This window comes from Oncorhynchus tshawytscha, linkage group LG16 (genome assembly GCF_018296145.1).
Source record: "Oncorhynchus tshawytscha isolate Ot180627B linkage group LG16, Otsh_v2.0, whole genome shotgun sequence".
Taxonomy (NCBI): domain Eukaryota; kingdom Metazoa; phylum Chordata; class Actinopteri; order Salmoniformes; family Salmonidae; genus Oncorhynchus; species Oncorhynchus tshawytscha.
Genome location: NC_056444.1, coordinates 9863551 through 9878730, shown reverse-complemented (window position 1 = coordinate 9878730; position 15180 = coordinate 9863551). Strand labels below are relative to the sequence as shown.

Here is a 15180-nt window from a genome sequence, read left to right as displayed (position 1 = left end):
TTATGAATCAGACAGACCTGATGTTGTCCTTTATGTTGCAGGTGTTTTGGCCTGTTTTGGTCAACGAGATTTGATCACCACAATGCCAGATAGACTGGATGTACTGACTGGCTCCTGTGTGCAAATCCCATGTTCATTTGATATTCCTGACCAACATAAGGATAAATTTAACAGCGCAATACTACCCTCTGGAGTGTGGATTAAAGAAAACTCATACTTTGTGAGCATCCGGACAATGTGATATTTAACAGTAGTAAGATGGTCAACAGATATCAAGGGGAGATAACTGGAAACATGTCCCAGAAGAACTGCACCACAGTCTTCTTCAATGTAACCACCAGTTACTCTGATAAATACTACTTCAGGATTGAGAGTCAACCATTCCGTGCAACAGACCTCTGATAAGTCTGTTTATATAGATGTCAGAGGTAAGAGACTATTTAACTTTTAACCAACTATTTTTTCCAGTTTAGATTCCTTTCATCAAAGATAAGAGTAGAACAAGTGGACAGTTTAACTGATTAGTGTAAAATATATTTATCTACAATGTATTACAGATTTGCCTTCCAGTCCCATCCTTACTGTCTCAGGTGAGGTGAAGGAAGGGACCCCTGTCAGTTTGAACTGCTCTGCTGTCACTCCCTGTCCCGAACACCCCCCTGAGCTGACATGGACTCTCCCAACACAGTTCACAACTGAGAACCAAATGCAGGAGAATCCAGACCAAACCAAATCAGTTCTCTCCACGGTGACCTTCACTCCGTCATACCTTCATCATGAGAAGAACATCACTTGTACTGCAGTCTACCCAGTAGGGACAAGCAACAAGAGAGCTGAACATAACATGATGCTTAACGTTTCATGTAAGATTTAGTCACCGGTTCCTGAAGAATAGATCATTCTATCATGTTTTCACTGATGATTGTAATAGAGTGGTTTTGATGAGACTATTCAATATACCATATCCAGATACATTGTAAATGAACCCCTCTCCCTCAGTCTCTCCTAAGGACACCTCAGCCTCCATCAGTCCAGCTGATCCAGTATTAGTGGGCAGCTGTGTTAATCTGACCTGCAGCAGTACAGCCAACCCTCCTGTGACAAACTTCACCTGGTTCAAGATCAGTGAGGGTAAACAACACAGGTAGCATCTGGACTGAGTTACACCCTCAATGTGACTGTTGGTGATGGAGGACTGTACTACTGTGAAGCAAGAAATAGTCACGGCTGTGGGAAGTCAAATGAAGTGCAGCTGGCTATTAAAGGTAAAATGGGCACGTAGGGCACAATCGTAGGTTAGATATACAATATATATTCAAAGGTATGTGGACACCCCTTCAAATGCGTGGATGTAGAAGAGGTACTTCTGCATGCCTGCTGTAACGGCTTTCTTCCTGGGAAGGAGAGGACCAAAGTGCAGCGTGGTTAGTGTCCATGGTTATTTAATGACAGAAACTCAACATGAACACACTACAAAACGTGGCAAACCCCAAAAACAGTCCTATCTTTGCAGAGAACACAGAGACAGGAAACAATCATCCACAAATCCCAACACAAAACAGGCTACCTAAATATGGTTCCCAATCAGAGACAATGACTAACACCTGCCTCTGATTGAGAACCATTTCAGGCCAAACATAGAAATAGACAAACTAGACACACAACATAGAATGCCCACCCAGCTCACGTCCTGACCAACACTAAAACAAGGAAAACACACAAGAACTATGGTCAGAACGTGACACCTGCTGTATGTATCTAGGTATGATACGGTTTTAGGATCTTAATTTGATCACTATATTGTTGCTTAGAAGTTTATTGCATTGTGGGAAACACAGATTAGCTTTGTGATTTGCATATATTCACCAAAATCCTGCACTAAAACATGGTTATATTAATAGTATTGCACTTATCATGCAGCCTTATTTTGTCCAGCTAATAGACTCACCACCAATGGATCAACATTACGGAGGAAACGTTCAGATCCTTTTGCTGCAGGATTATTTCACTGCAACAATACTGGATAAATTAAGATCTTACATCTGTACATCTACAGTATGTGTGTAATTTGTAATATTAGACAATGTGCAAAATGTTTCCTCTTTTTGGAACAGATGGCTATAATGTGTGTTTTATTTACAGGGCAAGAAGAGCCTGTTAACCCAAAGGTTTTTGAGATTGTAGGAAAAACCTTGGGGTTGATTTTCCTCTTCAGCCTGATCATATTCTTTGCATGGTAAAAAGATATTCCCAGCCTCAATTTTAACATATTTATCATGTTGATTGTGCTTTTGTATATGAAAACCTAAATGATGTCAAAATATCTTTATTCTTGTCTTCCAGGAGGAGGAGAACATCTAGACTCCCCAGTGGGTTTGACATGACAGACCGTTCACAGGGACTGGTGGGAATGGTAGAATAAAGCTTTTAAAACCCATCTAGAATGTGTGTTTCAGGAAGAATTGAATGAATACTGTGTTGTGTAACCAACTGTAACTATGAAGTCATTATTCTTCTGAAGTGTCGGTCCTGACAACTGTTCCTTTCTCTGTGTTCTCTCCACAGAACTCCCCGGTTGGGACAGTGTGCTCTAACCAGGCCACGGTCGGTAGAGGGAACCAGTAACCACCACTTAACAACCTAGATGGTCTTTAAGCACAAGTCAATAAAAGAGGTGCATGTTAATTATTTTTCCAATGGGTATGAAGTGTTTTTATGTACAATATTGTCATTGTGTATTAGTTTTAAATTGATACTTTTGTTACCTTTATAATTGTGTACTCTTTGATTATCTGCATATTTGTAAAATTTGCTGGGGAAAAATGTTTAACTGTAACAATAATGGTGATATGATGATGTAGGCTACTCTTTATTTTTGACCATTTATTTTGAGTGTTGAGTTCACAGAGCATCTGTTTAATGGGTTCCAGTATAGAGGAACTGCTGAGTTCAACTAGCTCACTGAAGGCAGTTTAAGACCATATAAAGTCAATGATGACTGAGGAGAGAAGACACAGTTAGTTGGAGAGACTGTGGTCTGATACAAGACAGGAAGTTGGTGCAGGAAGTCTACATGATGGCAGAATGGTGTTAACATCTACTAGTCACTGTTTATCTTCATCTTTTGTACAGCTCCCAGAATAACAATGTTTATAGTTTATATCAGTTTATATCTATTTAGAAGTTATCGCGTCAGCTTTTATGTTGAGTGTTAAATTGAAGAAACAAATGAGACTGAATTTATTAAGGTTGTTTATTAATTGCCCTGCAATAAACCTTTACATTCAATTTCCATGAAATCTTTTGGTCTTATTGGTCCAACGTTTAACATCTCATTAAAATTGATTAAATTGAGATTTTGTGTCTCTGTTCTACACTGTCACGCCCTGGTCTTAGTATTTTGTGTTTATATATTTTTTTGGTCAGGCCAGGGTGTGACATGGGTTTATTGTGTTGTGTTTTTTTATTGGGGTTTTAGTAGGTATTGGGATTGTGGCTGAGTAGGGTTGTCTAGTAAAGTCTATGGCTGCCTGAGGCGGTTCTCAATCAGAGTCAGGTGATTATCGTTGTCTCTGATTGGGAACCATATTTTGTGTGTGTGTGTGTGTGTGTGTGTGTGTGTGTGTGTGTGTGTGTGTGTGTGTGTGTGTGTGTGTGTGTGTGTGTGTGTGTGTGTGTGTGTGTGTGTGTGTGTGTGTGTGTGTGTGTGTGTGTGTGTGCGTGTGTGTGTGTGTGCAAGATAGACTGTTTAGGTTTTCACGTTTTGTTCGTTTTTTCTTCATCATTAGAATATGTATCTAACTTACAACGCTGCATTTTGGTCCGACTCTCTTTCAACGGAAGAAAGCCGTAACATACACACAATGTGGAATTATGTTTTTAGACATAAAAATGAAACGCTGAAAGTCAATATGTATTCAACACCCTTTCTATGGCAAGCCTAATAAGTTCAGGAGTAAAGATTTCCTTAACTTGTCACATGAGTTGCATGGAGTCACTTAGTGTGCAATACTAGTTTTTAACATGATTTTTAAATGACTACCTCGTCTCTGTACCCCACACATACAATTATCTGTAAGGTCCCTCAGTCAAGCAGCAACTTTCAAACAGATATAACCAGCTTTTCCATTGCCTCACAAAGAAGGGCACCTGTTGGTAGATGGGTAAAAAATAAATGAAATCTGACATATCCCTTTGAGCGTAGTGAGTTTATTAATTACACTTTGGATGGTTTATCAATACACCCAATCACTACAAAGATACAGGCATCCTTCATAACTCAGTTGCCGGAGAGGAAAAACACTGCACAGGGATTTCACCCACAGGAGGTTGGTGGCACATTAATTGGGGAGAACGTACACATGGTAATGTCTGGAGCAGAACAGGTGGAATGGTACCAAATACATCCAACATGTTTTCCATGTGTTTGATTCCATACCATTTGCTCCGTTCCAGACATTATTATGAGTTGTCTTCCCCTCAGTAGCCTCCACTGATTTCACCATAAGGTCAATGGTGACTTTAAAACAGTTACATAGTTTAACAGCTGTGATTGTATAAAATTGAGGATGGATCAACAACATGTTACTTACTCCGTAATACAAACCTAAATGTGAGACTGAAATGATGGAAACATGTACCGAATAAAAAATATTCCAAAACATGCATTCTGTTTGCAATAAGGCACTAAAGTAAAACTGCAAAACATTTGGACAAGAAATTCATTCTATGTCCAACACATCGTTGAGTACCACCTTAATTTTTTCAAGCATGGTGATGGCTGCAGTATGTTATGGGTATGCTTGTCATAAAGTGTTTTAGGATAAAAATAAATGGAATAGAGCTAAGCAAAGGCAAAACTAGAGAAAAACCTGGTTTAGACTTCTTTTCTAAAGATACTGGGACACAAATTCACCTTTCAGCAGGACAACAACCTAAAACAAAAGCCAAATATACACCAGGGTTGCTTACTATGACAACATTGAATGTTCCTAATTGTCCAAGTTACAGTTTTGATCGGCTTGAAAATCTATGACAAGACTTGAAAATGGCTGTCAAGCTATGATCAACAACCAATTTGAAAGAGCTTGAAGAATTTTTTAAAAGAATAATGTGGAAATATTGTTCATTTCAGATGTGCAAAGCTCTTATAGACTTAACAAGAGACTCACAGCTCTTTTTAATTTATTTTTATTTCACCTTTAGTTAACCATGTTGGCAAGTTAAGAGCAAGTCTCATTTACAATTGCGACCTGGCCAAAATAAAGCAAAGCAGTGTGACACAAACAACACAGAGTTACACATGGAATAAACATACAGTCAATAATACAATAGAAAAGGTCTATATACAGTGTGTGCAAATGAGGTAGGATAAGAGAGGTAATGCAATAAATAGGCCATAGTGGTGAAATAATTACAATATAGCAATTAAACACTGGGGTGATAGATGTGCAGAAGATGAGTGTGCAAGTAGAGATACTGGGGTGCAAAGGAGCAAAATAAATAACAGTATGGGGATGAGGTAATTGGATGGGCTATTTACAGATGGGCTATGTACAGGTGCAGTGATCTGTGAGCTGCTCTGACAGCTGGTGCTTAAAGTTAGTGAGGGAGATATGACTCTCCAGCTTCAGTGATTTTTGCAGTTCGTTCCAATCATTGGCAGCAGAGAACAGGAAGGAGAGGCAGCCAAAGTAAGAATTGACTTTGGGGGTGACCAGTGAAATATACCTGCTGGAGCGCGTGCTATGGGTGGGTGCTGCTATGGTGACCAGTGAGCTGAGATAAGGCGGGGCTTTACTTTGCAGAGACTTGTAGATGACCTGGAGCCAGTGGGTTTGGCGACGAGTATAAAGCGAGGGCCAGCCAACGAGAGCATACAGGTCTCAGTGGTGGGTGGTATATGGGGCTTTGGTGACATTCAGATGACACTATGATAGACTGCATCCAATTTGTTGAGTTGAGTGTTGGAAGCTATTGTGTAAAGGACATCGACGAAGTCGAGGATCAGTAGGATAGTCAGTTTTACAAGGGTATGTTAGGCAGCATGAGTGAAGGATTCTTTGTTGTGAAGTAGTAAGCCGATTCTAGATTACATTTTGGGTTGGAGATATTTAATGTGAGTCTGGAAGGAGAGTATACAGTCGAATCAGACACCTAGGTATTTGTAGTTGTCCACATATTCTAGGTCAGAACCGTCCAGAGTAGTGATGCTGGTTAGAGTTGCCCTGCCCTGTACAAAACACTCAAAAATTTTGAGTTTGCTAATCACAAGAAGCATTGCCTAATGTGAACTGTACCTCAAACAAAAGAGATCTCAGAAGACCTAAGATTAAGAATTGTTGACTTATATAAATCTGGAAAGGGTTACAAAAGTATCTCTAAAAGCCCTGATGTTCATTAGTCCACGGTAAGACGAATTGTCTATAAATGGAGAAAGTTCAGTAATGTTGCTACTCTCCCTAGGACTGGCCTTCCTGCAAACGTGACTGCAAGACCACAGCGCAGAATGCTTAATGAGGTTAAGAAGAATCCTAGAGTGTCAGCTAACGACTTACAGCAATCTCTGAACATGCAAACATCTCTGTTAACAAGTCTACGATATGTAAAACACTGAACAAAAATGGTGTTCATGGGAGGACACCACAGAAGAAGTCACTGCTGTCCAAAAACAAATATTGCTTTCACAGTGCTACTGGCAAAATATTCTGTGGACAGATTAAACTAAAGTTGAGTTGTTTGGAAGGAACACACAACATTATGTGTGGAGAAAAAAAGGCACAACACACCAACATCAAAACCTCATCCCAACTGTAAAGTATGGTGGAGGGAGCATCATGGTTGGGGCCTGCTTTGCTTCCACGGTGCCTGGAAAGCTTGCTATCATCGACGGAAAAATGATTTCCCAAGTTTATCAGGACTTTTTGCAGCAGAATGTAAGGCTATCTGTACGCCAATTGAAGGTCAACAGAAGTTGAGTGATGCAACAGGACAACAAACCAAAACACAGAAGTAAATCAACAACAGAATGACTTCAACAGAAGAAAATACGCCTTCTGGAGTGACCCAGTCAGAGTCCTGACCTCAACCCGATTGCGATGCAGTGGCATGACCTCAAGAGAGCAGTTCACACCAGACATCACAAGAATATTGCTTAACTGAAACAGTTCAGTAGAACAGAAAACGTTTGGTTGAGGTTATTGCTTCCAAAGGAGGGTGAACCAGTTATAAAATCCAAAGGTTCACAAACTTTCCCACCCTGCACTGTGAATATTTACTTGTGTGTTCAATAAACACCTGAAAATGTGTAATTGTTTGTGTGTTGTTAGTTTAAGCAGACTGTGTTTGTCTATTGTTGTGGCTTAGATGAAGATCAGATTAAATTGTATGACCAATTTAAGCAGGTAATTCCAAAGGGTTCACATACTTTTTCTTGCCACTGTAAACTCAGGGTACCAAACGCTGTCTTCCAATCCTAGATAGGAGAGCATTTTCTTAACCATATCCCTTTTACCCAACCTATTTTTATTTATGTATTTAACCTTTATATAATCAAAGTGGAGTGAAAAGAGTGTCTCTGTGGCATCCAGCCCACCAGGCTCCTCTTTGCAAATAGACCTCAAAGAGGAAGTAGGTGTAGGAGAAGTTGAGTGGTGTGTGAGAATCACTCAGATACAATTACAGTCACTCTGTTTCATACCAAGTCTGTTTTTCATGTTGAAACATAATGTGACAACCGTATGTTTTGTATCAAACTCAAATGTAACTTTTCCTTTTTTGTCTTGAGTCAAATGAATAGTGGAGTTTGGTTCATGATTTAACTATATTTTTAAATCCCACACACATTCCTATTCAAGCCTGGCAAGAATCAACGTCTTCACAGTATCTTCTGTTATTTTGAATATTCAAAATAAATTAAAGAAAATTAATTATGAGTAATAAGATTCAATATGTTCAAAGTACTGCTGTTCGTTCATGTATTAGCTTCACAACGGAAAGACATCGTGTATTTGATATGGGGATGGTTCAATGCAATGTGTTGTGTGAGTTCAGCTACTCTACCAGTAAGTGTATGTTTGTACTGTTTCAAGGAATCAGTAGTGTGTGAGTTCTCACATGGCTTGTTCTGAGAACATGTTTTTTCTCATGGGGCTCTTTATGTCAGGTGAGTCTTCCACACAGCAACAGCAACAACTAGTTATGAATCAGACAGAGGAATAAGCACAAGTGATGATATTTCATGGTGTGAGCTGTATTCCCGTCTGTCTCAATGTATAGAAAAGTGTACAGATAATTCCTGATAAGTAGAGTTTAATAGTCTGGATTCAAACATTGTGCTCCAGATATGTGCATGATCCAGTTTAGGGCATGGAGTCGTGACATCAGGACTCCACCTTCCGGCGCCGACAGAGATGGCCGCCTCGCTTCGCGTTCCTAGGAAACTATGCAGTATTTTGTTTTTTTACATGTTATTTATGACATTGGTACCCCAGGTAATCTTAGGTTTCATTACGTACAGTCGGGAGGAACTACTGAATATAAGAGCAACGTCAACTCACCATTACGACCAGGAATATGACTTTCCCGAAGCGGATCCTGTGTTCTGCCTTCCACCCAGGACAATGGATTGGATCCCAGCTGGCGACCCAAAACAACGACGTCGTAAAAGAGACAAACAAAGCGGTCTTCTGGTCAGGCTCCGGAGATGGGCACATCGCGCACCACTCCCTAGCATACTCCCAGTCTCTTGACAACAAGGTTGATGAAATCTGAGCAAGGGTAGCAAGGATAGCATTCCAGAGAGACATCAGAGACTGTAACATCCTTTGCTTCACGGAAACATGGCTCAATCGAGAGACGCTATCAGAGTCGGTGCAGCCAGCTGGTTTCTTCACGCATCGCGCCGACAGAAACAAGCATCTTTCTGGTAAGAAGGGCGGGGGTGTATGCCTTATGATTAACGAGACGTGGTGTGATCATAACAACATACAGGAACTCAAGTCCTTCTGTTCACCTGACTTAGAATTCCTCACAATCAAATGTCGACCGCATTGTCTACCAAGGGAATTCTCTTAGATTATGATCACAGCCGTATATATTCCCCTCCAAGCAGACACATCGATGGCCCTGAACAAACTTTATTTGACTCAATGCAAACTGGAAACCACATATCCTGAGGCTGCATTCATTGTAGCTGGGGATTTTAACAAGGCTAATCTGAAAACAAGACTCCTAATTGTATCAGCATATTGATTGCGCAACCAGGGCTGGTAAAACCCTGGATCATTGTTATTCTAACTTCCGCGATGCATATAAGGCTCTCCCCCGCCCTCCTTTCGGAAAAGCTGACCACGACTCCATTTTGTTGCTCCCAGCCTACAGACAGAAACTAAAACAAAAAGCTCAGGCCTGTTCAACGCTGGTCCGACCATTCTGATTCCACGCTTCAAGACTGCTTCGATCATGTGGATTGGGATATGTTCCGCATTGCGTCCAACAAGAACATTGACGAATACGCTGATTCGGTGAGCGAGTTCAAAAGAAAGTGTATTGACGATGTCGTACCCATAGCAATGATTAAAACATTCCCAAAACAGAAACCGTGGATTGATGGCAGCATTCGGTGAAACTGAAAGCGCAAACCACTGCTTTTAACCAGGGTAAGATGACTGGAAACATGACCGAATACAAACAGTGTGGCTATTCCCTCCGCAAGGCAATCAAACAAGCTAAGCTTCAGTATAGAGACAAAGTAGAGTGGCAATTCAACGGCTCAGACACAAGAAGTATGTGGCATGGTCTACAGTCAATCACGGATTACAAGAAGAAAACCAGCCCCGTCGCGGACCAGGATGTCTTGCTCCCAGTCAGAATAAATAACTTTTTTGTCCGCTTTGAGGACAATACAGTGCCACTGACACTGCCCGCAACCAAAACCTGCAGGCTCTCCTTCACTGCAGCCGACGTGAGTAAAACATTTAAACGTGTTAACCCTTGCAAGGCTGCAGGCCCAGATGGCATCCCCAGCCGTGCCCTCAGAGCATGCGCAGACCAGCTGGCTGGTGTGTTTACGGACATATTCAATCAATCCTTACCCCAGTCTGTTGTTCCCACATGCTTCAAGAGGGCCACCATTGTCCCTGTTCCCAAGAAAGCTAAGGTAACTGAGCTAAACGACTACCGTCCGTAGTTCTCACTTCCGTCATCATGAAGTGCTTTGAGAGACTTGTCAAGGACCATATCACCTCCACCCTACCTGACACCCTAGACCAACTCCAGACCCTGGGTCTCGACCCCGCCCTGTGCAACTGGGTACTGGACTTCCTGACGGGCCGCCCCCCAGGTGGCGAGGGTAGGTAACAACATCTCCACCCCGCTGATCCTCAACACTGGGGCCCCACAAGGGTGAGTTCTGAGCCCTCTCCTGTACTCCCTGTTCACCCACGACTGCGTGGCCATGCACGCCTCCAACTCAATCATCAAGTTTGCGGACGATACTACAGTGATAGGCTTGATTACCAACAACGATGAGACGGCTTCCATGGAGAAGGTGAGGGCCCTCGGAGTGTGGTGTCAGAAAAATAACCTCACACTCAATGTCGACAAAACAAAGGAGATGATTGTGGACTTCAGGAAACAGCAGAGGGAGCACCCCCCTATCCACATCGACGGGACAGTAGTGGAGAGGGTAGTAAGTTTTAAGTTCCTCGGCGTACACATCACGGACAAACGGAATTGGTCCACCCACACAGACAGCGTCGTGAAGAAGGCGCAGCAGCGCCGCTTCAACCTCAGGAGGCTGAAGAAATTCGTCTTGTCACCAAAAGCACTCACAAACTTTTACAGATGCACAATCGAGAGCATCCTGTCAGGCTGTATCACCGCCTGGTATGGCAACTGCTCCACCCACAACCGTAAGGCTCTCCAGAGGGTAGTGAGGTCTGCACAACGCATCACCGGGGGCAAACTACCTGCCCTCCAGGACACCTACACCACCCGATGTCACAGGAAGGCCATAAAGATCATCAAGGACAACAACCACCCGAGCCACTGGCTGTTCACCCCGCTATCATCCAGAAGGCGAAGTCAGTACAGGTGCATCAAAGCAGGGACCGAGAGACTGAACAACAGCTTCTATCTCAAGGCCATTAGACTGTTAACGGCTCAGACACAAGAAGTATGTGGCATGGTCTACAGTCAATCACGGATTACAAGAAGAAAACCAGCCCCGTCGCGGACCAGGATGTCTTGCTCCCAGTCAGAATAAATAACTTTTTGTCCGCTTTGAGGACAATACAGTGCCACTGACACTGCCCGCAACCAAAACCTGCAGGCTCTCCTTCACTGCAGCCGACGTGAGTAAAACATTTAAACGTGTTAACCCTTGCAAGGCTGCAGGCCCAGATGGCATCCCCAGCCGTGCCCTCAGAGCATGCGCAGACCAGCTGGCTGGTGTGTTTACGGACATATTCAATCAATCCTTACCCCAGTCTGTTGTTCCCACATGCTTCAAGAGGGCCACCATTGTCCCTGTTCCCAAGAAAGCTAAGGTAACTGAGCTAAACGACTACCGTCCGTAGTTCTCACTTCCGTCATCATGAAGTGCTTTGAGAGACTTGTCAAGGACCATATCACCTCCACCCTACCTGACACCCTAGACCAACTCCAGACCCTGGGTCTCGACCCCGCCCTGTGCAACTGGGTACTGGACTTCCTGACGGGCCGCCCCCCAGGTGGCGAGGGTAGGTAACAACATCTCCACCCCGCTGATCCTCAACACTGGGGCCCCACAAGGGTGAGTTCTGAGCCCTCTCCTGTACTCCCTGTTCACCCACGACTGCGTGGCCATGCACGCCTCCAACTCAATCATCAAGTTTGCGGACGATACTACAGTGATAGGCTTGATTACCAACAACGATGAGACGGCTTCCATGGAGAAGGTGAGGGCCCTCGGAGTGTGGTGTCAGAAAAATAACCTCACACTCAATGTCGACAAAACAAAGGAGATGATTGTGGACTTCAGGAAACAGCAGAGGGAGCACCCCCCTATCCACATCGACGGGACAGTAGTGGAGAGGGTAGTAAGTTTTAAGTTCCTCGGCGTACACATCACGGACAAACGGAATTGGTCCACCCACACAGACAGCGTCGTAAGAAGGCGCAGCAGCGCCGCTTCAACCTCAGGAGGCTGAAGAAATTCGTCTTGTCACCAAAAGCACTCACAAACTTCTACAGATGCACAATCGAGAGCATCCTGTCAGGCTGTATCACCGCCTGGTATGGTAACTGCTCCACCCACAACCGTAAGGCTCTCCAGAGGGTAGTGAGGTCTGCACAATGCATCACCGGGGGCAAACTACCTGCCCTCCAGGACACCTACACCACCCGATGTCACAGGAAGGCCATAAAGATCATCAAGGACAACAACCACCCGAGCCACTGGCTGTTCACCCCGCTATCATCCAGAAGGCGAAGTCAGTACAGGTGCATCAAAGCAGGGACCGAGAGACTGAACAACAGCTTCTATCTCAAGGCCATTAGACTGTTAAACAGCCACCACTAACATTGAGTGGCTGCTGCCAACACACTGATTCAACTCCAGCCACTTTAATAATGGAAATTGATGGAAATTGATGTAAAAAATATATCACTAGCCACTTTAAAAATTGCTACTTAATATAATGTTTACCACTTTAAAAATTGCTACTTAATATAATGTTTACATAAACCCTACATAAATCATCTCATATGTATGTACTGTACTCGATACCATCTACTGCATCTTGCCTATGCCGTTCTGTACCATCTACTGCATCTTTATATAATACATGTATCACTAGCCACTTTAAACTATGCCACTTTGTTTACATACCCTACATTACTCATCTCATATGTATGTACTGTACTCGATACCATCTACTGCATCTTGCCTATGCCGTTCTGTACCATCACTCATTCATATATCTTTATGTACATGTTATTTATCCCTTTACACTTGTGTGTATAAGGTAGTAGTTGTGGAATTGTTAGGTTAGATTACTCGTTGGTTATTACTGCATTATCGGAACTAGAAGCACAAGCATTTCGCTACACTCGCATTAAAACCTGCTAACTATGTGTATTTACAAATACATTTGATTTGATTTGATTTGTATATTGAAATTAGTTCATATATTTTGCTGCAGAAGGAGAGATAGACTGTACTGAAAAGATCATATTACCTCCCTGATGTTGTCCCTCATGTTCCAAGTGTTTTGGCCTGTTTGGCCAACGAGATTTGATCGCCACAATGGCAGATAGACTGGACGTACTGACTGGCTCCTGTATACAAATCCCATGTTCATTTGATAGTCCTTACTATAAATTGAACATCACAATACTTACCTCTGGAGTGTGGATTAAAGAATTACCAGTCTTTGGTGGGCATCCGGACAATGTGATATTTAACAGCAGTAAGATGGTCAACAGATGTTTTTTATTACAATTTTTTTTTAAAAACCTTTATTTTACTAGGCAAGTCAGTTAAGAACAAATTCTTATTTTCAATGACGGCCTAGGAACAGTGGGTTAACTGCCTGTTCAGGGGCAGAACGACAGATTTATACCTTGTCAGCTCGGGGGTTAGAACTTGCAACCTTCCGGTTACTAGTCCAACGCTCTATCAAGGGAAGATCAAGGTAAGATAACTGGAAACATGTCCCAGAAGAACTGCACCACAGTCTTCTTCTTCACAGCCTGTTCACCCCGCTGTCATCCAGAAGGTGAGGTCAGTACAGGTGCATCAAAGCTGGGACCGAGAGACTGAAAAACAGCTTCTATCTCAAGGCCATCAGACTGTTAAACAGCCACCACTAACATTGAGTGGCTACTGCCAACACACTGTCAATGACACTGACTCTACTCCAGCCACTTTAATCATGGGAATTGATGGGAAATGATGTAAATATATCACTAGCCACTTTAAACAATGCTACCTTATATAATGTTACTTACCCTACATTATTCATCTCATATGCATACGTTGATACTGTACTCTATATCATCGACTGCATCCTTATGTAATACATGTATCACTAGCCACTTTAACTATGCCACTTGGTTTACATACTTATCTCATATGTATATACTGTACTCGATATCATCTACTGTATCTTGCCTATGCTGCTCTGTACCATCACTCATTCATATATCCTTATGTACATATTCTTTATCCCCTTACACTGTGTATAAGACAGTAGTTTTTTTGGAATTGTTAGTTAGATTACTTGTTCGTTATTACTGCATTGTCGGAACTAGAAGCACAAGCATTTCGCTACACTCGCATTAACATCTGCTAACCATGTGTATGTGACAAATAAAATTTGATTTGATTTGATTTGATTTGATTTCTTCAATGTAACCACCAGTTACTCTGATAAATACTACTTCAGGATTGAGAGTCAATCATTCAAAGCAACAGACCCTCAAAAAGTCTGTTTCTTTACTGTAGTTGTCAACGGTAAAAAGAGACAGACTATTTAACTTGTATACATTTTTCTAAAATTATATGAATAGCATAAGACCAAGTAGGCGGTGTGCCTGTCAGTGTAAAATATATTTATCTACAATGTATTACAGATTTTCCTTCCAGTCCCATCCTTTCTGTCTCAGGTGAGGTGAAGGAAGGGACCCCTGTCAGCTTGAACTGCTCTGCTGTCGCTCCCTGTCCTGAACACCCCCCTGAGCTGACATGGACTCTTCCAACACAGTTCACACCTGAGAACCAAATGCAGGAGAATCCAGACCAAACCAAATCAGTTCTATCTATGGTGACCTTCGCTACATTCTAAATGAACCCCTCTCCCTCAGTCTCTCCTAAGGACACCTCAGCCTCCATCCGTTTGGATGGTTTATCAATACACCCAGTCACTACAAACCCACTCAGGGATTTCACCCACAAGAGGTTGGTGGCACCTTAATTGGGTAGAACGTACTCGTGGTAATGGCTGGAGCAGAACAGGTGGAATGGTACCAAATACATCCAACAAGTTTTCCATGTGTTTGATTCCATTCCATTTGCTCCGTTCTAGACATTATTATGAGTTGTCTTCCCCTCAGCAGCCTCCACTGATTTCACCATAAGGCCAATGGTGACTTTAAAACAGTTACATAGTTTAACGGCTGTGATTGGAGAAAACTGAG

The 15180-nt window shown here is 42.5% G+C and overlaps 1 protein-coding gene across 1 annotated transcript in view; it reads left to right on the top strand.

Moving 5' to 3' along the window:
* Positions 1-258: 258 nt before the first annotated feature.
* The window catches only part of LOC121839569 (B-cell receptor CD22-like), a gene marked incomplete in the record, with an annotated part of 17747 nt that continues 2825 nt past the window's right edge, over positions 259-15180 (top strand). The window contains 4 exon segments of the mRNA XM_042298630.1: positions 259-373; positions 558-863; positions 1000-1131; positions 1134-1236. Of these exon segments, the coding sequence (XP_042154564.1) occupies positions 259-373; positions 558-863; positions 1000-1131; positions 1134-1236 (656 nt within the window).